Below are 27,631 nucleotides of genomic sequence, written 5' to 3'. Positions count from 1 at the left end.
AAGATTGTTCCTACCCAATGGCCGTTCGGCTGCTAATTTAGGATCTGTTGATACAGGGACACCACACCGAACACCCACATGCTTCTAACTAAGGTACGGCCAGACGTCTTAAGCCTTCGATATCTAGGGCCAAAGAGGCTAACATATTTTTCTCTTGTTTCAAAGGGCGACAACAATCTTGCAGACGATGTCGAATGTTTGTGCAACCTCGCTTTATTCATATTACAAGAATGCGGCGCTAACGATTGATCTATTTAGTATATGCGAGAGGTCAAGACCTTCTAGACAGAGACGCTGATATTGTTGGATCTGTCCGAGGATACATCCCCATGGTAGGCTATGTTACAATCATGTTATCGGAACATCCCTGGTTAAAGACTGTTCTATTGGGAATGATGGGCTTGATGGTTATGCTGCAGCGAGAATAATCGGTATAAAGTTGATAGAAATCGTGAATTGGATTACATGGTGGTCAAAAACAAAGATTGATGAATATTCCTACCAATTTATAAGAAACTTCAGACGTGTCTTATATTTTGTAATCGCTAGAAACTCAGCCACCGACTAGACCCAATACTTTGGGGGCAAATGAGTGGGTGGGTGACCTTGCGGGCCGGCGATACTGACTGACGTCTTTGCGCACCCCACCCAACTATTCCAAATCCCGTAGCTTTGAGCTTTGCCGACAAGCTACTTCATTCACACTGCGGCACTCGAAATTTAATGCGTGGCTGAATAATTGTCTCACATATTATTCTCCTCTCTCCAGGCCTACTTGGAGCCCCTCGAATTCTCACTGCCACCAAGAACACCCCGCAGTTGTCACGCGCCCTGCGACAGGTTCGACATCATGGGCAGCCAGAAGCGCATCGCAAAGGTTTGGCTCTTGAACCCGTCGCTATATATTGTGACTCGCTGAGATGTCTCTGGCTTATCTAGGAACTTGCTGAGCTCACAGCCTCGCCCCCAGAAGGCATTATCGTCGAACTAGCCGACGAGGCGAACCTATTCGAATGGAAGGTCTACATGGATGGCCCTGAAGGATCGCCTTATGAGGTCAGTAACATCTTCCCAATACATAGTTCTTGTGATACCATGCACCAAAGGCCCCCCACCGTCTATTGAGCGAAACATACCCTGTCAAGAAACGATGACCGCCGCAGAGGAATCGGATACCTTGCACCATACAATTCCACGAAAAGCCTGCTAATAATTGCCTCATACAGAACGGAAAATTCCTAGTCAAGCTCTCCCTCCCCACCGGATACCCCTTCAAACCCCCTACCGTCTCCTTCGCGACAAAGATATACCATCCGAACATCACAAATGACGAAAAAGGAAGCATGTGTCTCGGCATGCTGCGAGCAGACGAATGGAAACCCAGCTCGAAACTCAGTGCGGTACTAGAATTCGCCCGCCAGCTGCTCGCGGAGCCTATGCCCGATGACGCGGTCGAGGGCCGGATTGCAGAACAATACAAGAACGACAAGAAGCGATATGAGGAAATTGCACGGGAATGGACTCACAAGCATGCTACCCCTGCATAGAGGAATTTTTCAGCTACGCATAATGACTTGACGCTGCCAATCTGAATCTACTGCATATTATTCCGAGGGCATGGACACATGATTTGCTGCCGTGCTTCTTTGCCCATAGGCTATGTAATGACTGCAAAGCTAGGACCTTACGGGCTAGTACTGGATATATCGAATAAAATGATCGCTAAATGATGCTTTTTGCTAGATGAATGTTTTCTTTTCTAATTTATTGGTTCCTCTCTGTGGTACTGATAAAAATTTGGCATTATATCGTAAATTCAAATGGGTATATGCAAGCTAAAAATGATGTCCAATTTGACGGTCTAGTGATGAAACCCTTGACATGGTTGTAGCTCCCCAGCTTGAAAGCGGAGAAACAGGTTCGTGGGTTTCTCCCATTTCAGCATCATGATTTTCAAGTTGAAGTTCCCCATGTCCCCCCTCCTCGGTGTCATTATCATGATCTTCAGAGTAGTGAGCATCATCACGCAAACCCCTGATGGATATGTAGGGTGGTGGGTCGTCATTAATGACTGTAGCATCTCGAGTCTGCTCAAACGCATCCTCTCGTCGGTTGCCTTGAGCGAAAGAAATCGTTGCATTGGCTATTAACCCTGGAATAGGCTCCTTACCACTACAGTCCTCTGCTTGCAATGGAATTCCGATATTAGCGTTTTGAATGACACGCAAGACAGTCGAGAAGTTTGTGATATATGAGCCGTGGTTGACCTCGTAGACGTATAAGCCTAAAGCAACTCCCATAAGGGTGACACCAATGGCAACGCCGTATGCAGTCCAAAATATAGCCCTCGAATAGGTATAGACAGTCTCATATGAAGAAATAGTTACAGAGATGTTCCCTGGCGATGATGGTAGAGAGTAATTCGGTCTGTCAAGTAGGACAAGCAGATGTTAGCTGGTGTCTAGAATAGGACTCGGAGGGGAGACTTACTGGAAATTTGGAGAGGTCATGAGGGAAAGAGTCGTGTTTTGAAACATCTCTTCTAAGGCTTCCATTATTGAAAGAGATGCGTTGTTGGAGGCCTCTTTATCGATCGAATTTTTCAACCAGCTAGTCGCGAAACTATCTCGGGCGTCTACCTGGTTGCTTGATGCCTTGATGAGAACCAGTTCCTTCGCGTTGGATAATGCCGTTAACATGACACTACTTTCCGTATTTAAGTTTGTCATGTTCGGTTTGAGAGCATTTGGTCCACTGTCCGAGGACGTATCTGTGGAATTCTGCTGGTTGAATTCTCCAGTGATTGAGCCAACAAGCAAACGTGAGAAGCTTTCCATCACCGCTTGATACGAAAGAGACTCGTAAAGTGCTCGGTATGATCTTATTTCGTCTTCGATTTCGTCATCCGAGCCAGTGCTGCTACTAGCTTTCACTCTGATTATGTCCATGTACTCGATACTATTCAGAAGCTTCCTTTTCGTGATATGAGCCCCTGTCATGCCATTTTCGACAGTGAAATCGACATCGTACGAAGCATTGTATAAAGCGCACTGTATAATATTTGGATCCAAGGCTGTACGCCACATTAAGCTTGCGTCTTTGTAACTTGAGTCCTGCATATGAGGAAAAGTTGCGACAAAGAAGGACAGCGGGGATGGCGATGAATTTGACCAAGAAACATCTCCATGAGTCGAATAATTCGTTTTGCGTGATCCTGTTGTGGGTCCGATATAGGAGTATCGTGGAGTCGGTGTAGTTGAGGACCATTTGTTGACTCCATAAAATGGTTGCGATCCATTCAGGGAGGAGTCGTATGGTACCCATGAGAGAAAACCATATGCAGCCATAGATCGCCCCGATGTGCCGGAAGCAAGGGAAGCTGATGCATTAATGGCAGATACAACATCATCTGTAATAGCAGTTTCGAGTGTCAGATTGACGGTAGAGCAGCTGATGGCTGGGCCATGGAAATCTAGTTCCCAAGATGCATTCACGGCTAAGGAATCAACGGAAAGCACTTTGCCCTGCGTAGCACTGCTGCTCACAACACTGTCGGCCTCGAAAGATGGACCCATGTATGTTTCTTCAACATAAAGGCCTGACACAACAGTTATGTCACGTTTGGTCTCTCCGCTGACATTTTGCGATTGCATATTCACGAATTTCATACTGGTAAAGTCGATCCGTGGAACGCGCGTAAACAAAGAAGAACTCGTTGCTGCCAATGAAACATTCAATGTGCCGGGTGTAATTATTGAAGCAATAGGAAGAAGCCAGATTATCGTGCCAAGAAGCATGGCCAAAGAATATTGCCGCCATAGTTGAAAATTTAGGATCATGAATCCATTTCTGAGCACAACGAACAAGTCATCGATCAATCTTATTTTCACCCTTCGCCCTGATGTTAATTCCCTCCATGCGCATTGATCGAAAGCAGCCGTCATCGATGCCCCTAGAAACCCCTTGACCAGCATTGCAAAAAGGATACCAATGGATGTATTCAGCTGTTGATCTGAAATGTGGAAGGATGTCGCGTGAGATGTTGAATTCGATTCAGCATGCACAAGCCGTCCATTCAAATGTTGAAAAAACGCATAATGGCCAACAGCTAATATGATGGCCAAAATAAGAGTAACCAGTATCCATACTGGGGAGATGGAAAGTACTTTGGGCCCGAAATTGGGCCTTTTGGGGGCCATGATGAATGTACGAAGACGCGGAACGTAAACATTCGTGGGTGATATGCGAGTCTTAAGATATTACAGATACGGTACTTCTTCGGGTGCAAGGCTTCCAGAGGGATGCCCAACGACTAATGGGATTCAAAAATGCCTGACTTGTTTATTTTAACGATACTAAGAAAAAACTATAACTAGAAAGAAAGAACGGGGTGGTCTTTTGAGTAGGGCTCCCACTGCTGCGCCTTGGCTGTGGGGCAATTAAACGGGGCAATCCAAAATGATTGGTAGGAGCTTATAGATCAGGACCTCAGGAACTCCAGTGTACCAATTTAGCACGAGGCTCTGTTGGTTTTGCGCACTTTTCTGAATAGAGGGAATGGAAATTAATCAAACTTGGCTCTTTATCCCCGGAATGGCCCCTCTCGTTGCCGATTCATCTCTAATCCTCCCGTCTACGTGGCTTAGCGACAGCTTTTTATACTTAGCGAAATGGAGATCAGCCCGTCTTTCTGTTGGTTTTATTTATTCATTTTCCTTACTTTTAGAGAAAATCCCAAATTGTAAAAATAGATACATATTTTCTAAATCCTTCGGATCCTCGTATATTTTGAATAACGCCCGGCTACCTATAGAGTTACATAGAGTGTGTAGTACGATGTGCGATGTACACCATCAGTATCTACTAATAGTTGAATTCCTTGCTCTTTTAAAGCTGAAAATATTACCTGCATACAATACTATGACCACTTCTGAAGGGCTATCTTTCTTTTGAAAATTATATCCCAAGCTATATAAGGTACGATACCTGTCGATCTGCCGATGATAGTATCCCGTGTGCGCTGCTTGTGATAGACCCATGTACATGCACATCTCTCTCCATGGCCTTATCCTGTTCAGCTTGAGATTATACTATACCTCTCTTTTGATGCAAGGAAATTTTCCGACTAGGTCGATAGTGATATACTTCTAAGCCATCCAAGCCTCAACTAATCCTTGGAAAGAGCTTATTTAAAAGTTAAAGTATTGCATCCCGATGTCCACCAGGCGATAAGACCGGTAGCCCAAATATTGAGAAATTTCACACATGGACAGCCTTGAAAGCATATCCCGGCAATCAAATTCTCCGATCCTTCAAACGCACAAATTATGCACAGCTTCCCAATTTGGGATCCTGTCATGAATCCTTCGTGGAAGACTCCACACCTGCCCCAACAGCTTTTTGGGGGCATTCTATCATAATGGGAAGACAACGTAAATTTATTGGTCTTTCTTGTGGCTAAATACCTAGTTTAATCAATAATTAAAGACATGAAGGGGGTCCTGATGTGAATACTGTTTCTTAAGTTTACGGGATTGGGGTATAGTGCGGTAGATGCGGCTCTGGACCTCGGGAGACGATAGATAGTATATACTAGTACTATCGGATTCGAGATTAACTCAAATTTAGGTGGAACACAATTTCAATATTGTCAATTCAGAATCCCGAATACTGAGAAAACACCGGAATCACAATGATCAGGCAGACTGAGTGTATTTAGATTGTGATGTCGCGATGAATTATCAATCAGCTGGTTTCTGACTGCATACACAACCAACGCGGCATGATTGCATCAAATCGATTCATCACTCCACAAGACTTGAGAGCTATCAGAAGATAAGTCGGCATGCATACCAGATTTACCATGTGTCTTGACGTACATGGCAAGATGAAAACATCTTCAAGTTATTGCGTGCGATAAGCGGTGTCCATTTCGATTAGCCGACCGTGACAGGTCGATTTTGATAATGCGGAGAAAGTTTAAAAGAGTGGAAGACGTTGCAAGTTTGGTTTTTTTGCGGAAACGAGTGGACTGTGCAATCGATGGGTCACAATTTTGATTAGACTGTTTCATGATTCGGTATGCTGGGGACATGAAGGGCATTGTTCTTATTGTTCCAGGGTTGATAGGTCTATTTTCGGAAGATTTCAAGCATCGATTGTAGAATTTGAGGGAGACTGCGGGGGCTCCGGTTGGATACAAAATCAGAAGTTTAAAGCTCAACAAGCGGAATTCAATGTGTTCATTCAAGTTGGACAAGTAGAATGTGTAGGTCGCGCCGCCAAATTCTCGTTTGGCCTTTTGGGAGAAAGCTTGATCCACCAGCTTATTATATCAAATATTAACTTGAGTTGATTAGATGAGTTCAAACGAGAATAGATGGAGAATAAGACCAAAGGAATAAAACTTGAAATTTCGTGGTATATATGACCCTTGAGGAAAGAAGGTCGTTCTAGGCTCGAATTCCAGGGGATTCTGGACAACTATGAAGCTAGCTGGTCAATTATGTTGGGGCACACATTCACCTGGGCAACATTCCATCTTGCAAGGTCCAAGCCAAAAGAATGGGAAAATGTGATCACAACTGTACTACAATGTACAGTATGCATGATTAGAAGATAATTGGGGGGAATTTCAATCTTGGTTGCAAGGTTCAAGTAGCGGGATTGAGGTTTGTCAGGGGAACCAAACCCCCAAAGGCCGGGTGACTTCCGTGACTCCCGTCGTCTCTCCAAGTCCCTGATCGACGACGCTTCCGTGGTCGGCTAGACCCTTCCCGTGGTGCATGGAGAAAGAACAATAGAAGGACCTTACAGCTCGACTAGCCAAAGCATACAGCTCGTATCCCCAGAAACATGGCTTGTTCCCCGGAGACGAGTCTGATTGACAAGACAACGGACTGATTAGAATATTAATTTTATTTTCTTAATTTTATATTAATTTATGTGTGACTTTTCTCTAAAAACAAAACTTGAAACGCCCTTGCCAGCGACGTCATGTGACGCTAATCCCGATAGAGGTTCTGTTGATTTTTGTCTCAAAATCATCGTCTGTTCCCTCTCATTCCACTCCTCTGGCAGGTCGTTGGTTGTTTTCTTTTTTTTTGTCTTTGTTTCGCATCAATCATTCGTTTGTGGGAAGTCCCCCTCCTATATCCAAAAAGAGCAACCTGTTGCTCATCCTTTCGTTGAATTTCTTTGTCTTCATTTCTTTTCGCCCGCCCGTTGAGTACCACCCATACACATACAGACGCACACGCATTACACGCGCCCGACATCTCCATCACGCCGAATTCAACCAACCTGCTTTCGACCAGGGCTAAATAGCCGATTTTCTCATTCTCTTCCGTCGCGAAAACAAATGTCCAACTGGTTCGCCTTGCTAGATCGTGGCCATGGTCACAGAAAATGGAAGCTCGAGATACCCGCCACTCTTGGGTGAATCTGATTTACGCGGTCGCCGAAAGATCGCTCACCCGCCTCAATTGGACCCTCTGAGAATCGATCCCTGCCCTCCACGAACCGCAGAGTCGACGCCGATCTCTTCACCGCGTACCCCAAATTCATATTATCGCGCGCGTTCACGGTCTCCCGTCCCCCCTGTAGCCCACAGTGTCCCAGACGACCGACCATGGCTTCCAATGTCTCTTCGGGCAGGATCCCCGCAGGACAACGGAGAAGATTGGAGAGCAAAGCGATCTGTTGGACATCATCCTTTCCCTCCTTCACCTGAACGTCAACCTCCAAGATACTACCCACGCGATAACGAACCGGACCGACCACCCCATCGCAAGGCGCCGCCAGCCAGGGTTGGTCTCCGCATATCCATGTCCACGTCAAGATTGAATGGCAGACGGCCCAAAACGCAAGAATCCCCAGACCGCCGCCCAGAGCGTACAGCACACGGCTTGCCATTGCCGCGTTTTCCAACTAACGGACCCGCGGACGATAACACTCTTCGAACGAGTATGAACTCTGCCATGACCTCTCGATCCAGCATTGAGCAAAATAGTGGCACAGAACGAAGCAGCGTCCTTACCAAGAGTAGCTCCGTTACCGATCTTTCCCCAGACACGCCAGACGCCCCTTGTAGCATCGACGGGGGCATGAGTGTTGAAGACGCGATTTCGATGTATCTTGACGGCTTCAGCGATGTCACTGAGGAACCTGGCTCCCCTAGATCTCGAGCAGACAGCAAAGCACCCTCAATCACCCCTCCTCCCTCACGAGATATGCATCTTGAAGGAATACCACCCCCGAAGCCGATGGTGGAAGATATTCCCCCCATCCCTTCCCTCCCATCACGAATCTGGTCAGAAACGATCGGTGTCGATTCTGCAGTCGATGAACCTCCCGCCGCAGAACCTATTCCCATTCCACCCGCTCTACCCGAATCTCCATCTTCATCTTCACTTCCTGGTCTCTCGCCCCCTTCTCCTCAGCCCGAACCACTACTACTCCAAAATTTACAGCCTGAACCAACCCAAGTAGTTCAAACATCAAACCTTCAATCCGTTCATCAGCGGCAACAATCCAAAATTTTCATTCCAGGTCCTGTTCCTCCGCCCCTCAATGCTGGCAGTGACACCAGGGACGACTATGGGTTTCGTAAAGCAACCCAGTACGTTACCAAGGAGCAATATGAGGCTTGGAAAGGTCCATATTCAAATTACACAGCTCATCGAAGAATCAAGTGGCATACCCTGCTTGAGGAACATGGGCTTCCAACCACCAACCCTTCAACATTTCCTGCACAGACTTCCAAGGTCAAGCGCTTCGTCCGAAAAGGAATACCCCCCGAGTATCGAGGGGCAGCATGGTTCTGGTATGCCGGCGGGTACGAGCACCTGAACCGCAACGTTGGCCTCTATGATGAACTGGTTGCGAAAGTCATGGCTTCACCAAGCAATGATGACAAAGAACACATTGAACGTGATCTTCATCGGACATTCCCTGACAATCTTCACTTTAAACCTGAGTCTGTCGATGCTGCTGAGAAGTCTGGAAACATTAACACTCAAGCGGCTGGAGTGACAGAGACCCAAATGATCCAGTCTCTGCGCCGAGTCCTTTACGCCTTTGCCCTCCATAATCCCAAAGTCGGGTACACTCAGTCGCTTAACTTCATCACTGGAATGTTTCTTCTTTTCCTTCCTGAAGAGAAAGCGTTCTGGATGTTGCACATTGTGACTTCAACGTATCTACCTGGTACCCACGAAATCAGCTTGGAAGGCGCCAACATAGATCTCTGGATCCTCATGGTACTACTTAGGGATACGATGCCCGCAGTCTACACCAAAATAGCCAGTATGGAAGGAACACCTTCTGGCCGTGGGAAACTTCCTGCTCTCACGGTCAATTCCCGGCTACCAGATATCACTTTGGGTCTAACAAATTGGCTCATGTCTGTCTTTATTGGAACACTTCCCCTGGAAACCACTCTGCGAGTCTGGGACATTTTCTTCTATGAAGGCTCCAAAACATTCTTTCGTGTGTCACTCGCTATCTTCAAAACATGCGAACGGGATATCTTGGGAGTTTCCGATCCAATGGAAGTCTTCCAGGTGGTGCAAACCGTTCCCAAGAAAATCCTCGATGTCAATCACTTGCTGGAAGATTGCTTTCTGCGAAAGCACCGAGTGGGGCAGGGCCGAATCGAGGAACTCAGAGCTGCAAGACGCACTGCCGTTCGCCAAGAGAAGCTGCGACGGTCAGTTGCTTTTAGCAAAGGCGAGCTCAAGCCGGCGACCGATGATTTTCCTGTTCGTCGGCGGAACGCCAACCCTATCCTTGAGAACCGAGTCGTCGGTTCCTGGCGCCATCTCAAACAACATGCATTTCGATAAGCGTCGATCTTGAACTCCCGCTTGTTGATTCCCTTTACATTATCCACTACCTATCCACTATCCACCCAGCATCAAGTGGGGTATTTTCTTTGTCGGTCCTTGCCAAGCACTTGTTTGTTGTACTATCTGCAGGACAAAACCAGACAACCCGCATAGGCCAATAGGAACTCATTGGGCCTTGTGCACTAATTCCCATAATCATAATCATCCTTGTCTTGCTTGTTTGGCAAGGCACTACAAACACAAACTTGGTTTTGGATCTCCTTGCATTTTCTTTTTGGCGTCGCGATGGAAACAGCATAAAATCATAGTCGCATCATGCATGGCATATTGGAATACACATGGCATCATCATATCTTATTTTGTACATAGAAAGCATGCAATTTTGAATTATCCCCTCACAAATCATTTAAATCGCTTCATTGGAGCCAAGCAGGCATCTTTTCTTGAATCTTGGCACTGAAAATTGGGTTTGACACTACTGAAAGTTCCAAAGGGTCCTGAGCCCTACCAGGCCGATCATTGACCGATCATTGGTGCCGATCGTGGTTCCTTCCGCTACAATGTTACATGTCGTCATGGATTTTCGATCCGGAAATAAAAGCCCCTTGCTTTCCCCAAAACCCCTTGGATCTCCTCTGAGTTTTTCGAACTTTACTTATTGTGCATATTTCTTATAGCATGCAGTCATGAGTGGTCAAGCAGCTAGCTACTACGATCAGAATCAAGGGTTCGATGCCCGGGGCCAACCCATCAACAACAACTATGGAAATGGCTACAACCAGCCCAATGTGAATTACCAGCAAAATGGAAACTACCAGCCGCCTGTTGCAGAGGCAAAACCCCCGCCTCCGTATCCTGACAATTCTGCACCACCTCCACAGTATCAGACCTTCGATCAAGCTTTCAAGATCGACAAACCGAAGTACAATGATATCTGGGCGGGTCTTTTGGTATGTCTTCTCTTTTCACTGGCAAGGTATAGCTCACTAGCTCTCGGGAAACTAATCATGCACCTTATCGCAGTTGATCGCAGTCTTCCTGGGGTATACTGCTATATCAGGCTTGACGATTCACTCATACGCGACCAACAAAGGCTTCAGCGGAGGCGGAATCTACGACTCTGGAAATGATTTCTCACTGAACACCAACACCCTCGTGCTATTTGTCTTCGTTCTCGTCGTTGCTCTCGTTCTATCCTGGGCTTATTTCATGGGCGCGCGCTACTTTACCAAGACCTTCATCTGGGTTACCGGTATTCTCAACATCGTCTTCGCCTTCGCTACTGGAATTTACTACATTGCACGCAAACAATATGGAGGCGGAATAGTATTCTTGCTCTTCGGTGTATTTGCGGTCATTTGTTTTATCAGCTGGATTCCTCGTATCCCATTCACTGCCTTCATGCTCCAAACTACCATGGATGTTGCACGTGGATACGGACATGTCTTCCTGGTCAGCGCCCTCGGTGGAATAGTGACCGTAGCTTTTTCAGCTTGGTTTTCTGTGACCTTAGTTTCTATCTATGTCACATATGAACCAGACTCAACTGGTACGAACCCTGCTTGCTCGAACGGGGGCTGCAGTCGAGCAAAGGTCATTGGTCTGGTGGTCTATGTCACATTTGCGATGTACTGGTTCAGTGAATGGATCAAGAACACAGTCCACACGACTATCGCGGGTGTGTACGGCTCATGGTATTTCTTCAGTAAGTCTCCCGGCGGAATGCCGAAGGGTGCCACTCGCGGAGCTTTCCGTCGTGCAACTACCTATTCCTTCGGCAGTATCAGCTTTGGTAGCTTGATCATCGCCATAATTCAAATGATGCGACAGGCATGCTCAGTCGCCCAGCGCCAAGAAGCCGCACAGGGAAATATCATCGGCTCAATCTTTGTGTGGGTTCTAGGTTGCTTTATCTCTCTGCTTGACTGGCTGGTCACACTATTCAATCGCTATGCCTTTTGCCATATCGCTCTTTACGGAAAGGCGTATATCCCTGCTGCGAAGGATACCTGGAAAATGGTGCGCGACCGTGGCATGGATGCACTTATTCAGGACTGTTTGATCGGACCTGTCCTGACCATGGGGTCCACCTTTGTGGCCTATGTCTGCGCTTTGCTGGCTTATTTGTACTTGCAGTTTACCAAGCCGGCTTACAACTCGGATGGAGACTTTACTGCTGTTATTATGGCTTTTGCGTTCCTTATTGGGCTGCAGGTTTGTCAGGTTTTCATGACACCTATTGGCAGCGGTGTCGAGACTATTTTTGTGGCTATGGGCTGGGATCCTCAGGTCATGATTAATGACCACCCGGATATCTACTATAAGCTTGTTGAGCTTTATCCACGTGTACAGCAGGCTATTCATGCTTAAGGGCATAGCTGTATCATTTTCGAAGTTCATTGATGAAGTTGAACACAAACTCTGTTTATTCTTGACTCGTACTCAACAAACACGATTAACGACCAGGGGGTATCAGATATCAGATAATTGAATAATACGTCTTTCATTGATCATTACAATTTTAACTTAAGTAATTACTTTCAACAAAACTCCACAAGAGCAAATACAATACAGATATAAACGCCAAAATAAAAACACCTATCAAAACAAGACCCCATCAAGAAATAACATCAGACGACCAAATAATTACCTCGTTCTTTCTTACAGAGCAACCATGAATCCCATGACAGCAGCAACACCAGCCACAGCGAAACCGTGGATAGCACTGACCTTAGGCGCAGCACCCTCGAACGCATTGAAGCGGTTTGCACTAGCACCAGATGGTGTAGGTGTAGCAGACATCTGGGCACCGAAGACACGAGACGAAGAGGAACCTCCAACAAGGATACCTTTCGAGTACATTGGTGGCGCGGACATGGAGGCCATGGGGCCCATGCTGCTGCTAGTGGGTACATTGACGGGGATGTGAGAGAGATGCTTAGGATCAAAGGCCGGGGCGGGTGTAGCCTTGCAGCCGCACTCGGTCTTTGTCTCGGTCACGTAGATCACGCGGGGAGCGGCGGCCTCTGCGGCGACGGGGGGTGCATAGGCGCGCTCACCAGACATGTGCAGGGCGTTCATGTTAGCGGGCTCCATGGGGTTGCTTGCGTGGCGGGCTGGAGCGGCGACACTGCTGTCAGAGCAGAGGGACTTCTGGAGCTCGGAAACATCTTCGTTGTGTTAGTATAGCTTTTTGGCACTAGGGAGATGAATCGTACCGATACCGGCATCACCGCAGGCGTCGGAAGCCGCGTCGGTGAGCTTAGTGATGGCGTCGGGGTTGGCGCAGAGACATTCTTTACTGCTCTTGTCGCTGCAGTCTGACAGGCTTGAGGTGTCGACTCCGTCGAGAGCGGCCTCCTGTAGTATAATTTGTTAGGATTGCTTTTGTAAAGTGCAAAAAGGTGAAGTACGTACGGCACACTTGAGGTATTCGTCGACCGATTGGGCCGCGACACCAGTAATGAGAATAGCAGCAGTGATGAAGGAACGCATGATGAATATGGTCTGATGGGTATAGTAGAAAGATAGAAACAGAGCGAACGTGAAGCAAAGCGTAAGCCGTCGGGTCGGCACTGGTACTTCAGAAGGATATAAGTAGCAAACTTTCTCTAGTAAACAATGTAAATAATTGACCCTTTTCTAACATCCCTTTATCTCCTAGGAGATAGATTTTGCTGGTGCATAAAGAGGCCCATGACGTGAAGGTATGTAGCTCTATTTCTAGATCGAGACGGTGACGCCCTTTCCAGCGGCGCGAATTGATCTTTCCTTGGGTCTGAATTCGCCGTAGACATTGTGAATGGATACAGGAGTCCCCTGTTGATCACTTTGGAATGGTAGAGGAATGTGCCAGGTTTGCTTGTGCTTTGATGTGGTGCCTGTATCCCTGGTTACCCTTTCTTCCGAGGAATCTAGTAATCCGGATATCTGAATATGATAAATTTTGGTTTATTTATCCTGAAATTGGACAAATGAGATAATTTCATAATGAACTCTAGTATGCTTATGCACTGCCTTGTTCTATTTTCGTGTCAAGCTTGGGTAGATTGGGGTTGGTTGTAGAGTTTGGAGTTTGGGTTACAAATAACGGCAACCTACCACCACCACCACCACTACTACGTAGATCTCTACGATATTATAGCAATTATCATCAAATAAATTGCTTTTGCGCATAGGGCATGCACATGTGAAATGGATTTGAGAAAGCAATTGGAGTTCCATCATTGATATACATACTAAATGGTATTCCCGGAGCTTCAAATTCGACAGATCATTAAATTCCTGCTAATGCTAAACCAATGGTGAAAAATTAACAAAAAGAAAGTTATATACTGGGTATAATGTCCAAAGAAAGGCTTTAAATAAATCGCCCAAAACTGAAAGAAGGGTATAGTTCTAATCATGCAATGTAAACCATCCATTAATCCACATCAGTTCCGTCGACCAGAATCCGGTGTCCCCGGTCGTGAATTATCACTCGAAAAAGGGCGCGCCTCATCACTGTGAGCTGGTAACTCCGCAACAAAGTTCTTTGAGTCCATCTCCTGGGGCTTCATATCCGTCGAGCCCGCAGCAGCCATTGCCATAGGGAACTTTTGACCGGCGCTGTAACCATCCACTTCAGCGTAGTGCTGGTAGGTAGTGCCCTCAACCTCATGAGCATTCAGGTTATTCGCATACGTACTCCCTTCCACTTCTTGAGGGGGCATCAAGACACTTGAAGGGGCTTCTCGTGTGCCACCCAGAGCTGGTGAGGTTTCGCCAGCTGTGCCAGCTGCGGCAGCATCGTTTGCCTTCTTTTTCTTAAGAAGCCACCACATGAATGCTGCTGCTCCGATACCAGCTGCACCGACTACTCCACCTACAACACCACCTGCAATGGCACCAGTGTTGTTAGAGCTCTTGTTCGATGAGCCTGAGTTCGAGCTTGAGCCCGAGCCACCAGCTGTAGCGGAAGCGGAAGCGGAAGCACTGGGGTCTGCTGTCTTGGAGAAAGAACCAGGTGTACTAGTAACTGCTTGTCCTGCTGCTACTTCAGTGGTGGCAGTAGCAGCTGTTCCCGAAATAAAGATATCGATCCACTCGTCATCCACAATGGATGCACTAACATAAGCGACTGTAGGGTATTCTTCCCAAAGGCTGACGTCGGTAGTGGGGTCATATGTAGCCTCTGTATAGATACTGATAACTTCGGCGGTCTCTGCACATCCATAACCAGTAATGTTTAAGTCGGGGTATACCATTGTTTGACATGCTCCGGAGCCGGAGGCCGTGCAGGTAATAGCGAGTATATCGGCGGTAGCACTGGGTGTAGCGGCTAGGTCGCCGCCGTCGTAACAAGTTGTTTCGTATAAGCAGTTATTAGGATCGCTGCCACTGCAACAGCCTACCAGGCCTGGGTATTTGGCGTCTGATGTATGGAAAACGCATTCATTTGAATCTCCACAATAGACGAGACTGTAGTCTGGATTTTTGAAGGGAATCAATATCAAAGTGCTTAATTTTTATGTCACTTCAATGTGGAAGAACTTACAGTCGTCCCAAACGCCATCTATATAACCACACACACTAGCGGGAACCAGAGACGTTGATGTCGAAACTGCTTGGATTGTGGTGCTAGGTGGAATCGTTGTGTCAACAGCGGTGTCGACAGCAGTGTCAACGGCGGTATCAACAGCGGTATCGCTGGTGTCGTCTCGTGCGTAGAACCCATATTTTTTCGGTTTAGATGGTGCAGTTGTTGGCGCAGGGAGATTCAATTTGAAACCACCAAGGTATGGAGCAGGCGAAGGATCCGGATTAGGGTATGCAGAAACGATAGTTGCTAAAAGAAAGGAAATGCTGTAAAGCTCAACCGACCGTAATCGAGCCATGGTGAACGAGTAAACGAGTGAATAGAAATTTGATTTGAACCTGTGACTGGCAGCGCGCGAGTCAAGGCCATGGCCAGACTATATACAAGATGAATAATGGCCCCCATAACCCCCTAATCTGCTGTTTATTTTTAATTTTAATTCTAATTTCTTGAACCCATCGTGCATGATTTTGTGTCAGCCTCGCAGACACGTTCCTTATGCGGGTTAGTTTAAGTGTTTATCATCAGACGGGTCCTGCACGAGCCCCACAATTTGGTCCCTGTGGCTTTCTGACTGGTGCGCGAAATGCCGATTTTCTTGGCAGGGTTTGTGGCTGGAAAAGGGCCGGAGCGAGGCTGCGAATACGAGCCTGATTCTGTTCCGGAATAGAGCCACGGGGAGATGGCGGAGAAACTTGATTATCTTGATAGTACGTGCATTACCAAATTGATTCTTCTATTTAAACTACCGCGGTTGCATGCTTTCTTCGTCTAAAATGAATGGCATAGGGGATAAAGTGAGGACTCCAGAGACACGGTAGACACGGCTCGCGGTCCTCCCCCACTTGGAGCCTCCACGCCGAGAGAAAAAAACAAGACCCCCTGTTCTACTAGCTTGAACTGGCCAAGAGTACGACGATCAAGACGATCCGGATGTGCTTAGGCCCATGTAAACGGCAAATGTTCTTTTTTTGCGCCGAACAGTTTTCCACTCCCCATACTGAGGCGGAGGCGGAGGAGGAAGAGCTAATTTTAGCCCACATGGCCATATGTCATCCTCTGTTGATTGTTATACATAGATAGAAAATAGCCGGAAATCGAGTGGAATCCCGCTAGCCGAAGATTTCCCGCTTTAAGTTGATTATAATACTCGCGGCCTTAGTGGTAGTTTATAACCAAGCACGCTAAATATATGGATCAACATCGGACTGCGTAATCCCTTCCCCCGATCTCAAGATCTCTATATTGTAGTACTTTGGGAATTCAAGTTTCACTTAAATGTGGGGCCAATAGTATGCTTGGTTCCCAATATCTAGGTTTCTCATCATCTTCCGTCTATATGCATTATATTTGAATCACAGTCTTTATGGACGACGTTCAATTTCCATCAAAGTCTTGAATATCTTTTGGAAACCTCAAGATCACCCAACTTCTCGAGCATGGGGACCCACTCAGCCATTCCTTCCAGCCTCTTATCCAAGGGCTTCTGGATCCAGCCCTTAGCTATCCGTACTTCGTTCTCCCTCCAAGTTTGAAGCCACTTGCTAAATCAAGGGCCAACAGCAGCAGCCGTTTCCACTACTCGCTCCAAAGGTAGTTGATGGGAACCCTTGACCATCTTCTCTTCCACTTGTGAAGCCTTGATTCCGCCACTGCCACCAATTCCTCTCCCCGTTCGATTTAGTGCCCTCGTATGATCCGCTGGAGAAAATAAGGGACTGCTTTGTCCCAATACATAAAGCACTGGTGGACGAGCATACTTGAGCATTTTCCAAGCAAATATCGGCTGAAAATTAATAGAATTGTGAGGTTGCATGAAGGGGCCTTATGATATCGGGGTAGAGAAGAGAGTCATATGCAGGTCTTTCTGAGGCATCATTATCTTCTGCTTCTCCAACTGGGCTATGGTTGGATGGGTTCGGACGCAAGTATTGGAGTACTTCTTGGTGCTTTGAGCTGACAAGCGTAACAGGGGAATCAGATTTGGCAACGTCTGAGTTATTAGACCGATCTTCATGCGTTGTTGGGATTTCATGGTATCCATGAAGTATCCACCGGTCGAGGACACGCTTATCCCATCGCTTATACGTCTTTTTTGCGGCTTCGATAGCGGCGGATCGGGACTTCCATGTATCACGTCGTTTAAGTGAAACAATTGCTAGAAGAGGACCTTTGGCTGACAGTATGTCGGGTGCGATGACGTGCTCAATGAGGCTTCATGATGTAAATAGGCGAGGATGAAGGAGCGAGAGGAGCACACTAAGATATATCAGTATCAGGGGATTTGAACGTCGTTCTTCAAGGCACGGCCTACTCCTACAATAGGCTGAGTCATCTCTTCGCGAAAGTGATTGATCATGTGAAGAAGATCGCGGCTGTGATCGATCCATGATGCTAAAGAATATTGAGTGATTGCATGGGACGGCCGACCTGTCATACTTACGATCATTCCCCAGAGAGCTTTCGTTTTCAACACCGCTAGCTCCGAGATTCGAGACATCGGCGATCCAAATAGATCGGATGCGAAATCCATCCTCTTCACTACGCACAGGTAGGTCTTCCCATAGCGGCTCATATAATTCCTAAACTATGGATTAGCCAAACAAGTTCCCGAGCAACTTGGCATAGATTGACTGGGCTCACTTTTGGGAATCCACACCCATAGGCCCCGATAATAGTAACATCGCCTAGCTGAGGATTGGGGTTGTTCTTAGGTGTGTATTTTTTCAAGACGAGCTTTAAGGATGGGTTTGAGTCAACGGTAGCATTGGGGTATTCTCGTATATATTGACCGTCAATATCAAGTTCTGTTATCGTAAATGGGAATGTTGATATATCAGCCATCTTGAGTTCTCCATAAGACAATCTGTGACATGAGCTAGCCCGAAATTTTTTTCATGAGTCTTGAGCTAGGCCGGCTGCATCGGCAATATTTAAAACAATGTAGAAGATCAAAGCACCGTTGAATTATGAGTCGCGAAACCTAGCAAGTTCGGCGTTTCCTGGCGCCTGCGAGGCCACTTTGGGCACTGAAGATCTTTCTCCATGCATTTATTGGAGGAATTGAGATCACAATAATGAAATATCGACCATGTCAAGGCTCGTGGTGAGCTGAGGGCCTCACTATGGAGATAGCTCATCGGCATATCTTGCCATTATACAGATGAAGTGGGTCAGTTGGGTGTATAGCATGCGTAGTTCGATTTGATTTGAGCTGCGACCGGTAGGAAACAAGAACCAAAACAGGATTGATATGTTCATTATCCAGGCACAAAGTCTACATGTGGTTGTACAGCATTCAAGATACTAAACTCGATATGGAAAGAAGGGGGCTTGAAAGGGTGGGACGTGATAGTGCATCACTCCAAGGCAAGGTTGAATGTAAACAAAAAGCAGAGAAAATATCGTTGATTGGGTATAACAAGCGGTGAACAGTACTCCTGTCGCCTTAACACACATATTAAATCAGGTTTAACAAAAGAGTAGAAAAGATTGATGAAAAGAAGCCCAGAATTCCAAATCATAAAAAACCAAAGCAAATGAACGCCCTTCGTGCAAGTTCCAAGCCCAGCTCAGAATTTCTCGCTGGTCACGCATCGAGTCATACTTACTAGCATCCATGCCAGAATCTTGACTAGAGCAGTAAGTGTTTTGACAATGAGGTTTAGACCAAAGAAAAGGATCTTCAATGTTCCTCTCACTATCCCAGGCAATTTCTCCCCCTCGCGCGACGAAGTACGGCCATAGCGACCATACTTCTCTAGGTCGAATTCTTCAACCAAAACCTGCTTGTTGTTCTTAGATTTTGAGGTTTTCTTGCCGTCCTGCGGTGTGGGACTGGACTTGGATCGACTCCAGAATTTTAAGAAGCCCTTGTCCTTGGCCTCGGGATCTGACTTAGCATTTACAGACTCGATTTGGGATGCTAACTCCATACTCTCGGCATAGTCATCACGCTCTGCTTGAGTTGTGATCAATTTTCCGCGGAATAATCCTGGTCGTGGTGCTGACTTGAAGCTTGACGCTACTGACTTAGGGGTGCCGAGTTCCATATCTGCTAGTATGGGATTGGTAGCTTCATCTGATACGGCCACGGCCAGAATTGCTGCGACCAGAGAATCGACTGCATATAATGATGGAATGGTGGCAATAACGGCAGCCGGAGAGATGGAAAGTTTTCGAGATCCGAAGTCCAACACTGCTAGTGGCTCGTCTGAGTCTGGAGCAGGTAGAGTAGATGTTCGAGGATTCGCGGCTTGTCGTGCAGCCTCCATAGCTGTAGATGACATCGGACCAGTAACAATAATAGTTGGTGGTTGACTGGGACTCCTATCGCTGGACGTGGAAACTGTGATATAAAGAATTCCAGAAGATTGCGCCTGCACAGGAGATAGCGGAATACCCGCAGCCCCTACCAGAGATGGAGGTTGTTGTTTGGATAATGACGGGTGGCGAAGCTCATAAAGCCGTAGATTTCGATTCCAAGATAGTCGGCAAGATTCCTGGGCTGCAGCTCGTTTCAGGGCTTTCCTCTCAACTTCTGCAGCCTCGGAGCCCGAGAGATAATGCGTTTTACTAATCTCATCGGCTTGGTCAATCGCCAGCATGGCAGCCAGTCGCGAAAAGAGAAGAGCAACAAGTCCATCGTTGGGGTGGTCACGGCGGTTACGATCTTCAAGGGTCAATGTCATGATAGGGACGTCATTCTCAGGCGTAGAGGGTGCACCGCGGGAGATGGATATTTCGTTATTGGAGTACGTCTCCAATCTGTAGAATGGCTGTCGGGAGTTACCAAATGCGAAAGTCGCGGGGCCAGTCCTGTAATGATTTAGCAAATGAATATTCCGTACGTGAGTCAATACCAGCAACACTCACTTTGTCAGCCGTAAGTTGAATGTTCCATATAGTTCCTGTTGTCGCTGGCCATTGGCAGCTTCCCATAGCATCTCTAACTCTTGTGGTGACGAGAAGCGACTTCCCTCCGACTCCAAAACACCAGTCGGGAAGTTCAATACACTTGCAGGTACTGTCTTGGGACCCAAAACCTGGTCGATCTCTGAGCTCGGAGATAGAGTAAGATTAGGTTTTCGAGACGGCTTTTTTGTTGTATCTGGAGGACTGATCGGCATCTGTAGACGATAACTTTGCTGGTCAAGAGGGACCTTAGAGTTGAATTGGGGAAACATGGATCTCATTGGCATAGGAGAAACAGAAGACTGAGAAGACTGGGGCGATGAGGCTGACGTGACCGTGCGAACGCTACCGCTGCCATTGCTCATTCTGCTCTGAGAAGGCAGAGCTTGGTGATCTGAGCGGCCTTCTTGACGGCTGTGACTACGTACAGGCCGCGGCGATGAAGAACCATGAGATGACACAGACTTGGCCGGAGACTTTGCTCGTGCAAGATGTGCTGCCGCTGGTACTGGTGGAGGGGGAGGGGGAGGGAAAGACTGAGTATCTTGAATAATTTGAACTAGGACGGATTCGCTTGTTTTGGATGTATCTTGGATCTCTTCGAGAGGAATCGAAGATCCGGGCTTCGTCTTCACAACTGGGGCTTTAACGCCCTTGCGAAACGGGTTCTTAGGGATTTTCACCTCTGGCTGGGGTGGAGGAAATAATTGAAATTGACTCATGATTGATATAGATCCAGGCCCCAATGTACGACGGCAAAACTGTAGAATCGCTGGTCTCCCGGAAAGTTATTGACATGCATTACACCAGGCCGTGAACAAGGGGGTGTTTCGACTGACATATACCCCATCTGCTTCGGTGGAAATCGGTTGATTCCTACAAATCCTGGGCCAATGTAGCTTGGCATCGTATGTGACAGCCCTATTTTTGGGGCGGGCGCTTAGCCGTTGTCGGGCGTGATTGGCCAACCTCGTGCGACCGGGATAGTGACTGCAGGGAACGGCGCTTCGCCTGAACTTGCTGATTGGCGTATTGAGGGACTGATTCATTTATTTCCTGGGATTCCAATAGCGATTGGTGGAGTACCCTGTGCACATCTCACCGTAAAGTTCAGCAGCAAAGTTCAGAATCCTGAAGATTCGGCGCATACAGCCGGTCGGGGCGGCACCACGCAGGACGAGCGGATTGGATGAAGATTCTGCAGAATATGCAAGAAGAACAAGATATCTATACATTTTGCTGGGGTAATATTTACATCGTATGGTACAATTATTCGTTGGGGCCTTGGCTATGTTCCATAGCCTCATCATGCACCGAATAGGTAAGTCCTTCGGCCATAGCTACTGCGCCCTCCATATTACCTTTGTTATACAGGAACAGTCCTTGGAGAGCTGCTGCGCTGGTGTTCCTGGAGCGATCGGCCTTGAACCCGCTTTCATCCTCAATCAATCCAAGTTCTTGCAGTCGATCAAGGAAGATCTTTCGGTGAGACCCATCGGTATCAAGCTCTTCATAGAATCGGTCCCAGAGGCAACCAACCTGGTAACGTGATACTTCGCCAAGACGAACAGTCATATCCACGCGCCCCGGTCGGACCAGGGCCTCGTCAAGCCGCTCAACGTGATTCGTCGTGAGGAATATAATGCGTTCTTCGGCACTAGCCACTCCATCAAGTGCGTTCAATAAACCGGAAAATGTGACATTAGCCCCACGATACCCATCAGAATCGGTTTGGGTACGTCGATTCGAAAAGGCCGCGTCTACATCTTCCAGCAGAACCAAAGTTCGATTAGGAACGATGGTTAGAAGGTGATTTAATCGGTCATCGGTCAATCCACGCTCACTCAGATTCAAGATTGCAATGTCGTAGTCCAACTCGCCTGCCAGTGCTTGAATAAAGGAACTCTTACCAGTTCCTGGAGGTCCATAAAGCAGGTAGCCACGTCGATAGGGAATTCCACGGTCATGATACCAAGATGAGCTAGAGATAAAATCTTGAACGTCGTCCACTATGCGCTCTTTAACGCCCTCGGCAAGAACCACGGACTCTATCGGACGCTTGCGTCGCGGGTTACCGAATGGTTTCCATTCGGTACCCCAGCTGTTATATATGGTCGTTTTTCCTTCATGCGACTTCGCAGCATATGCATGCGCTTCCTTGAACAGTTCTTCAAATATGTGTCGATGAGAGTAGAGTGTGGTCAAAGTGATCGTTTCCCACGGTTTTCCAGTTTGAATATCCCGGGACTTTGATTCGCGTACGCGATTGACGAAAATGAAGGCATTGTTGTAGCGAAGAACGTGTTTTCCTGGCCCGGGTACCAGGGAGAAGTGTGTATGAATCGCACCGTTTGAGTGTTCGAGTTTCTGTGTTTGGATGGAGAGGTGGCGCATTCCGGGGGTCATTTTTTGAAGTAGGCGATCCATAAAGCTGGAGTTGGCTGCCCCGGCACGGGCTGCACCAAGCTGTGATTGCTGATATAGGGTCATCCAATGAAGAAACCATGGATATGAATCATCTTTGATGCTGATCTCGACGTCCACCAACATACGGCGACGCAACAAAGCTGCGCCGTGACGAACTCCTTTTTGAGCAAATGTGAGACCCGCTCCTAGACCTGCAAGACCAAATCCCTATAATTAAAGCTTTAGTTATTCATATCCACATTATTTTCTTGGCAGGAGGCCACATACAGCTGTGAATAAGGGATTGCTTGTTAGTTGCGACAAGAGACCACCATCCCCAGCTTGGGACGCTTGTTGGGAATTTTGGAGCGTCTGTGCTTTCTGTTGAAGAATTAGGTCCCCAGCAGACGGCGCAGACGGCGCTGCCACTGCATCAGGCACAGCATTGGGGGTGCCACTTGATTCCATACCCAAATCACGATGTCGCAGTGGTGACTTGGAGTACCAGAGCTAGAGTTCGCGATAAGAAAAAGATATCGGACTTATAACGGCCCGGTCTGATCTGATCTGGTATTCCCCCGGTTGTACAACGGTGAAAGCCATGGGTATCATAACCAAATCCATTTAATCTGGATATTCTATTGTGTCATTATCTATATTATTTCTGATAGTTTCGATCTACAACATGAATAAAGTTCAAAATTATCAGCCATTGTCAGCTTCGGGTATGAAGTCTTTCCGTCGGGCAATTGGATGCCGGCACGGAGATACTCGGGTTTAGCCAAAAGGCCAATGGCAGTTTTCTCTTCCCCGGCATTCCTCTCTGTCACAACGCCGAAGGCCTGCGCAGGTTCCGCGCGCACGATCAGTCCGATCCCAGGGGGGTGGATTTAAAAAGCTACTTTATCCCCCATGCGCGGCTTTCTGCAGCAGGCCCGTTCTTTTCGGCCAAACTATTATCGGCCGTATATGTCTGTTCGAAACATGGGTGTAACAACAACAGAAATATTATACGCGCTGTCTGTCGCTACCACTTCAAACAGACCTGCCCCAGAAGATGCTACTCAAAAGAGTCATCATACTGCATCTGGCTTCAGAAATCCCTGGGAGTGAGCGATTACAACCTCATTCCTTTCACGTGTGTATGGCATGACACTGACCCGAGGTTAATAGTTCATGGCGGGATGTTGGACTGTCTAGTGTTTTTGAGGTCATGAAGTAAGTAAAATATGCTCGAAGCTGTAAGCTGGATCAAGTTCTCACAAGTGTGTCCCCAGACGTCGGTTTAATGGCACAGGAAACGTCCCCAATACGAGTGGCCCTACAGTTCTTGTTCGCAAACCCGAATTCCTACCCAGTCGCGAGACGGCCAAGTTGCGCGCGACTTGGCTAGGACATGCTGCGTACTATGCCGAATTTCCAAGTGGCCTGCGAGTCCTCTTTGACCCGGTCCTCGAAGAGCGTTGCGGACCGTATAACTTGTTGGGACCTAAACGCTTTACAGACGCTCCTTGTCAGCCCAACGATATACCCTTAATCGATGCAGTTGTGATTTCCCATAATCACTATGATCATTTGTCCTATCATACTGTGACAGCAATTGCGAAGAAGCATCCTAATTGCCATTTCTTCGTTCCTCTTGGAAACAAAGCTTGGTTTAAAAGCTGCGGTATCGAGAAGGTTACCGAGTTAGATTGGTGGGATGAGCGCGACATCACTTTGGCTCCGACAACGGAGAAAGAAATGAGTGTTGAAGCTGCTGGTGGGGAGAGCTCAAAGAGTGGGGATATTAAGGATATCACCGCCCGTATTAGTTGCTTGCCTTGTCAGCATGTTAGTGCTCGTGGTCCCTTTGATCGAAATAAGACTTTGTGGTGCTCTTGGGCCCTTGAGTCAGGAGGCAAGAAACTCTACTTCGCAGGGTAAGTCGAGCTTCACAATCTAGTTTTTAAGATGTGACGACCGTTGACATAGCTCTATTGTACAGAGACACCGGATACCGGCCAGTTTCTAAACTTCCCGAGGGCGAGGATGATCATGATGCAAAGCATGATTTCCCCGTATGCCCTGCTTTCAAGCAGGTGGGTGAGTTCCGCGGTCCATTTGACCTGGGGTTGATTCCAATTGGTGCATATGCTCCTCGTCATATATGGAGTCCTGCCCACGGTGATCCACATGATGCGGTATCAATTTTCCAAGATACAAAGTGCAAGAGCGCACTTGGTATTCACTGGGGAACTTGGGTTCTGACTGAGGAAGACGTTCTTGAGCCCCCGGAGAAGCTGAAGGTTGCGCTCAAGAAGTTTGGTCTTCCCGAGAAGGGGGTCTTTGATGTGGTGGATATTGGCGAAAGCCGTGAATACTGATCAAGGCTATATAATACCCACCATCTATAAAAGCGCCCCAAGTCTCTCAGTGACAGACACAATCCGATTTTCACGGGTGATGAGGGGTAGCTTAAGTTGAAAAGTCGAGAACGCTGTACGATATTGTGGATGTATTCATCAATGTAATAAAAGCAATCTTTCTCACATCTAATCACAGCGTTGTTGCAATCATTGTATCGTAGTAAAAACAATCATCAAGCCGATTGTAGTCATAGAATGTTGACGGATCTATGAACCGTTCATAGTCGATTTCGATGCAGTTCTTGTTTGCCTAGTTTGTCATTTCCCCTTTGGGCTTAGTGTCAGGGAGCTCCCACTTTGGAAATTTGGGATGCGGGCGACCTCAACGCGGCTCCGAGTTGGTCTTCTCTCTGTTCATCAGGAGTATTGTTTTTGCATTTGGCTAGAGCCCACTTCCTTTCTTTTCACCTATTTGACACATTGAATTACCGCCAGCATGCAGGCTCCGGTGGTGGTGATGAGTGCGTGCCCCTCCCCAGACATCTCGCTCAGGCGGCATTTACTAATTTACGGTCCCCTGAATAGACACCAATGCCGGTGACCGTCAAGTTGGTCGCCGTGCGCAGCTTTCTAACATTACTGCTGCTAAGACGTACGATACTTCTTCCTTCCCTATCCGGGCTTTGTCGTTGGCCTTGCAACTCCCGATACTAATACAATTTACCCCCCACTAGTGTGGCCGATATTATTCGATCATGTCTCGGCCCCAAAGCCATGCTGAAGATGCTGCTCGACCCAATGGGCGGTATCGTTCTCACTAACGATGGTCACGCTATCTTGCGAGAGATCGAGGTGTCACACCCTGCGGCCAAGAGTATGATCGAGCTCAGCCGTACTCAGGACGAAGAGGTTGGAGATGGAACCACATCAGTCATTATCCTGGGTAACCTTTTCCCCTTCTCCCGCCGAACACTAGGAATCTTATCTTTGGATATACTCTAACATTGCAATAGCTGGTGAGATGCTTGCTCAGTCCCTTCCTCAACTCGAACGTAACATTCACCCCGTTGTCATTATCTCCGCCTTCAAGCGTGCCCTCGCCGATGCCCTTCAGATTATCGAGGAGGTCTCCATCCCCGTCGATGTCACCGATGATAAGGCCATGGCGTCTCTTATTCACTCCTCCATCGGTACCAAGTTCGTTTCTCGGTGGTCCGATCTCATGTGCAAGCTGGCATTGAACGCCGTCCGAACAGTTTCCTTCGACATCGGTGGTGGAAAGCAGGAGGTTGATATCAAGCGCTATGCTCGTATCGAGAAGATTCCCGGTGGTCAAATCGAGGACTCCGAGGTTATTGATGGTGTTATGGTCAACAAGGATATCACCCACCCCAAGATGCGCAGGAGAATCGAAAACCCTCGTATTCTTCTGCTTGACTGTCCTCTGGAGTACAAGAAGGGCGAGTCTCAGACAAATATCGAGGTCACAAAGGAGGACGACTGGAACCGAATTCTGCAGATTGAGGAGGAGCAGGTGAAGCACTTGTGTGACGCTATCGTGGCGTTCAAGCCTGACATCGTCATCACCGAGAAGGGTGTATCTGGTAAGAAAATACACTGTGGTTTTATATGGACCGAACTACTTGTCTAACTAATGCACATTATCCAGATCTCGCACAGCACTTCTTCATGAAGGCCAACATTACCGCCCTCCGCCGTGTCCGCAAGACCGACAACAACCGTATCGCCCGTGCCACCGGAGCTACTATTGTCAACCGTGTTGATGACATCCAGGAGTCCGACATCGGTACCCGCTGTGGCCTCTTTGAGATCGAGAAGATTGGTGACGAGTACTTCACATTTATGCGCAAGTGCCAGTCCCCCAAGGCCTGCACCATTCTTCTGCGTGGTCCCTCCAAGGATATTCTGAACGAGATCGAGCGTAACCTCCACGATGCCATGGGCGTTGCACGTAACGTTATTTTCCACCCCCGTCTCTCCCCCGGTGGTGGTGCCGTTGAGATGGCTGTTTCCGTCAAGCTGAGCCAACTGGCTCGTTCCGTCGAGGGTGTGCAGCAATGGCCCTACAAGGCCGTTGCCGATGCCATGGAGGTCATTCCTCGCACACTTGCCCAGAACGCTGGTGCAAGCCCTATTCGTGTTCTGACACGTCTGCGTGCTAAGCACGTTGAGGGTCACACCACTTGGGGTCTGGATGGCGACTCTGGCAACCTGGTTGATATGAAGGAGTATGGCGTTTGGGAGCCTGAGGCTGTCAAGCTTCAGAGTATCAAGACTGCTGTCGAGGTAAGTTGCTTATATTCACTTTGCAGTCCATACAGTCTACTAACTAAATTGTCTTAAAGTCTGCTTGCTTGCTTCTCCGTGTCGATGATATCTGCAGCGGTAAGTCGGCTGCTCAAGCAGCCGGCGGTGGCGGCGGTGGTGGTGGTGAGGAATAAGTAATAGATGAGCAAGAACCTTAAAAAAAATGATGCAGGACTTGAGGTCCGTACATAATGCTATACGATCACCTC

General features: G+C 47.5%; 13 protein-coding genes across 13 annotated transcripts; 5 read left to right on the top strand and 8 right to left on the bottom strand.

Moving 5' to 3' along the window:
* Positions 1-850: 850 nt before the first annotated feature.
* Positions 851-1,547, top strand: N7478_009767 (putative ubiquitin conjugating enzyme (UbcB); the record flags this gene model as incomplete). Its single annotated transcript, XM_056925981.1, has 3 exons — positions 851-877; positions 940-1,056; positions 1,227-1,547. The coding sequence occupies 3 exons, from the start codon at positions 851-853 to the stop codon at positions 1,545-1,547; spliced, it is 465 nt and encodes a 154-aa protein (XP_056775351.1).
* A 288-nt stretch (positions 1,548-1,835) lies between these two features.
* N7478_009766 (uncharacterized protein) lies at positions 1,836-3,653 on the bottom strand (the record flags this gene model as incomplete). Its single annotated transcript, XM_056925980.1, has 2 exons — positions 1,836-2,427; positions 2,491-3,653. The coding sequence occupies 2 exons, from the start codon at positions 3,651-3,653 to the stop codon at positions 1,836-1,838; spliced, it is 1,755 nt and encodes a 584-aa protein (XP_056775350.1).
* Positions 3,654-7,394: 3,741 nt separating this feature from the next.
* On the top strand, positions 7,395-9,845 carry N7478_009765 (putative GTPase activating protein (Gyp3); the record flags this gene model as incomplete). The annotated part of the gene is made up of 1 exon (XM_056925979.1): positions 7,395-9,845. The coding sequence occupies one exon, from the start codon at positions 7,395-7,397 to the stop codon at positions 9,843-9,845; it is 2,451 nt and encodes an 816-aa protein (XP_056775349.1).
* Positions 9,846-10,534: 689 nt separating this feature from the next.
* Positions 10,535-12,218, top strand: N7478_009764 (choline transporter-like family protein; the record flags this gene model as incomplete). Its single annotated transcript, XM_056925978.1, has 2 exons — positions 10,535-10,798; positions 10,872-12,218. 2 exons carry the CDS (start codon positions 10,535-10,537, stop codon positions 12,216-12,218), a joined length of 1,611 nt encoding a protein of 536 aa, XP_056775348.1.
* A 291-nt stretch (positions 12,219-12,509) lies between these two features.
* On the bottom strand, positions 12,510-13,343 carry N7478_009763 (extracellular serine rich protein; the record flags this gene model as incomplete). Its single annotated transcript, XM_056925977.1, has 3 exons — positions 12,510-13,018; positions 13,067-13,208; positions 13,266-13,343. 3 exons carry the CDS (start codon positions 13,341-13,343, stop codon positions 12,510-12,512), a joined length of 729 nt encoding a protein of 242 aa, XP_056775347.1.
* Positions 13,344-14,281: 938 nt separating this feature from the next.
* On the bottom strand, positions 14,282-15,724 carry N7478_009762 (uncharacterized protein; the record flags this gene model as incomplete). The annotated part of the gene is made up of 2 exons (XM_056925976.1): positions 14,282-15,315; positions 15,385-15,724. 2 exons carry the CDS (start codon positions 15,722-15,724, stop codon positions 14,282-14,284), a joined length of 1,374 nt encoding a protein of 457 aa, XP_056775346.1.
* A 1,251-nt stretch (positions 15,725-16,975) lies between these two features.
* Positions 16,976-17,194, bottom strand: N7478_009761 (putative toxin biosynthesis protein; the record flags this gene model as incomplete). Its single annotated transcript, XM_056925975.1, has 1 exon — positions 16,976-17,194. The coding sequence occupies one exon, from the start codon at positions 17,192-17,194 to the stop codon at positions 16,976-16,978; it is 219 nt and encodes a 72-aa protein (XP_056775345.1).
* A 25-nt stretch (positions 17,195-17,219) lies between these two features.
* N7478_009760 (uncharacterized protein) lies at positions 17,220-18,270 on the bottom strand (the record flags this gene model as incomplete). The annotated part of the gene is made up of 4 exons (XM_056925974.1): positions 17,220-17,630; positions 17,747-17,820; positions 17,870-18,008; positions 18,070-18,270. The coding sequence occupies 4 exons, from the start codon at positions 18,268-18,270 to the stop codon at positions 17,220-17,222; spliced, it is 825 nt and encodes a 274-aa protein (XP_056775344.1).
* A 728-nt stretch (positions 18,271-18,998) lies between these two features.
* On the bottom strand, positions 18,999-21,062 carry N7478_009759 (uncharacterized protein; the record flags this gene model as incomplete). Its single annotated transcript, XM_056925973.1, has 2 exons — positions 18,999-20,244; positions 20,302-21,062. 2 exons carry the CDS (start codon positions 21,060-21,062, stop codon positions 18,999-19,001), a joined length of 2,007 nt encoding a protein of 668 aa, XP_056775343.1.
* Positions 21,063-21,261: 199 nt separating this feature from the next.
* N7478_009758 (uncharacterized protein) lies at positions 21,262-21,575 on the bottom strand (the record flags this gene model as incomplete). The annotated part of the gene is made up of 2 exons (XM_056925972.1): positions 21,262-21,380; positions 21,443-21,575. The coding sequence occupies 2 exons, from the start codon at positions 21,573-21,575 to the stop codon at positions 21,262-21,264; spliced, it is 252 nt and encodes an 83-aa protein (XP_056775342.1).
* A 34-nt stretch (positions 21,576-21,609) lies between these two features.
* Positions 21,610-23,214, bottom strand: N7478_009757 (bifunctional AAA family ATPase chaperone/translocase BCS1; the record flags this gene model as incomplete). Its single annotated transcript, XM_056925971.1, has 2 exons — positions 21,610-22,974; positions 23,035-23,214. The coding sequence occupies 2 exons, from the start codon at positions 23,212-23,214 to the stop codon at positions 21,610-21,612; spliced, it is 1,545 nt and encodes a 514-aa protein (XP_056775341.1).
* A 516-nt stretch (positions 23,215-23,730) lies between these two features.
* N7478_009756 (uncharacterized protein) lies at positions 23,731-25,112 on the top strand (the record flags this gene model as incomplete). Its single annotated transcript, XM_056925970.1, has 4 exons — positions 23,731-23,855; positions 23,920-23,964; positions 24,024-24,668; positions 24,734-25,112. The coding sequence occupies 4 exons, from the start codon at positions 23,731-23,733 to the stop codon at positions 25,110-25,112; spliced, it is 1,194 nt and encodes a 397-aa protein (XP_056775340.1).
* Positions 25,113-25,590: 478 nt separating this feature from the next.
* N7478_009755 (chaperonin-containing T-complex subunit CCT3) lies at positions 25,591-27,556 on the top strand (the record flags this gene model as incomplete). The annotated part of the gene is made up of 6 exons (XM_056925969.1): positions 25,591-25,615; positions 25,680-25,746; positions 25,829-26,037; positions 26,108-26,698; positions 26,764-27,401; positions 27,461-27,556. The coding sequence occupies 6 exons, from the start codon at positions 25,591-25,593 to the stop codon at positions 27,554-27,556; spliced, it is 1,626 nt and encodes a 541-aa protein (XP_056775339.1).
* Between the last annotated feature and the right edge of the window lie 75 nt (positions 27,557-27,631).

Source organism: Penicillium angulare, assembly GCF_028827245.1.
Source record: "Penicillium angulare strain IBT 27051 chromosome Unknown utg000007l_segment0_segment0, whole genome shotgun sequence".
In the NCBI taxonomy this organism is placed as follows: domain Eukaryota; kingdom Fungi; phylum Ascomycota; class Eurotiomycetes; order Eurotiales; family Aspergillaceae; genus Penicillium; species Penicillium angulare.
Note: the sequence above shows the minus strand (reverse complement) of the source record. Positions and strands in the feature narration are given on the sequence as shown.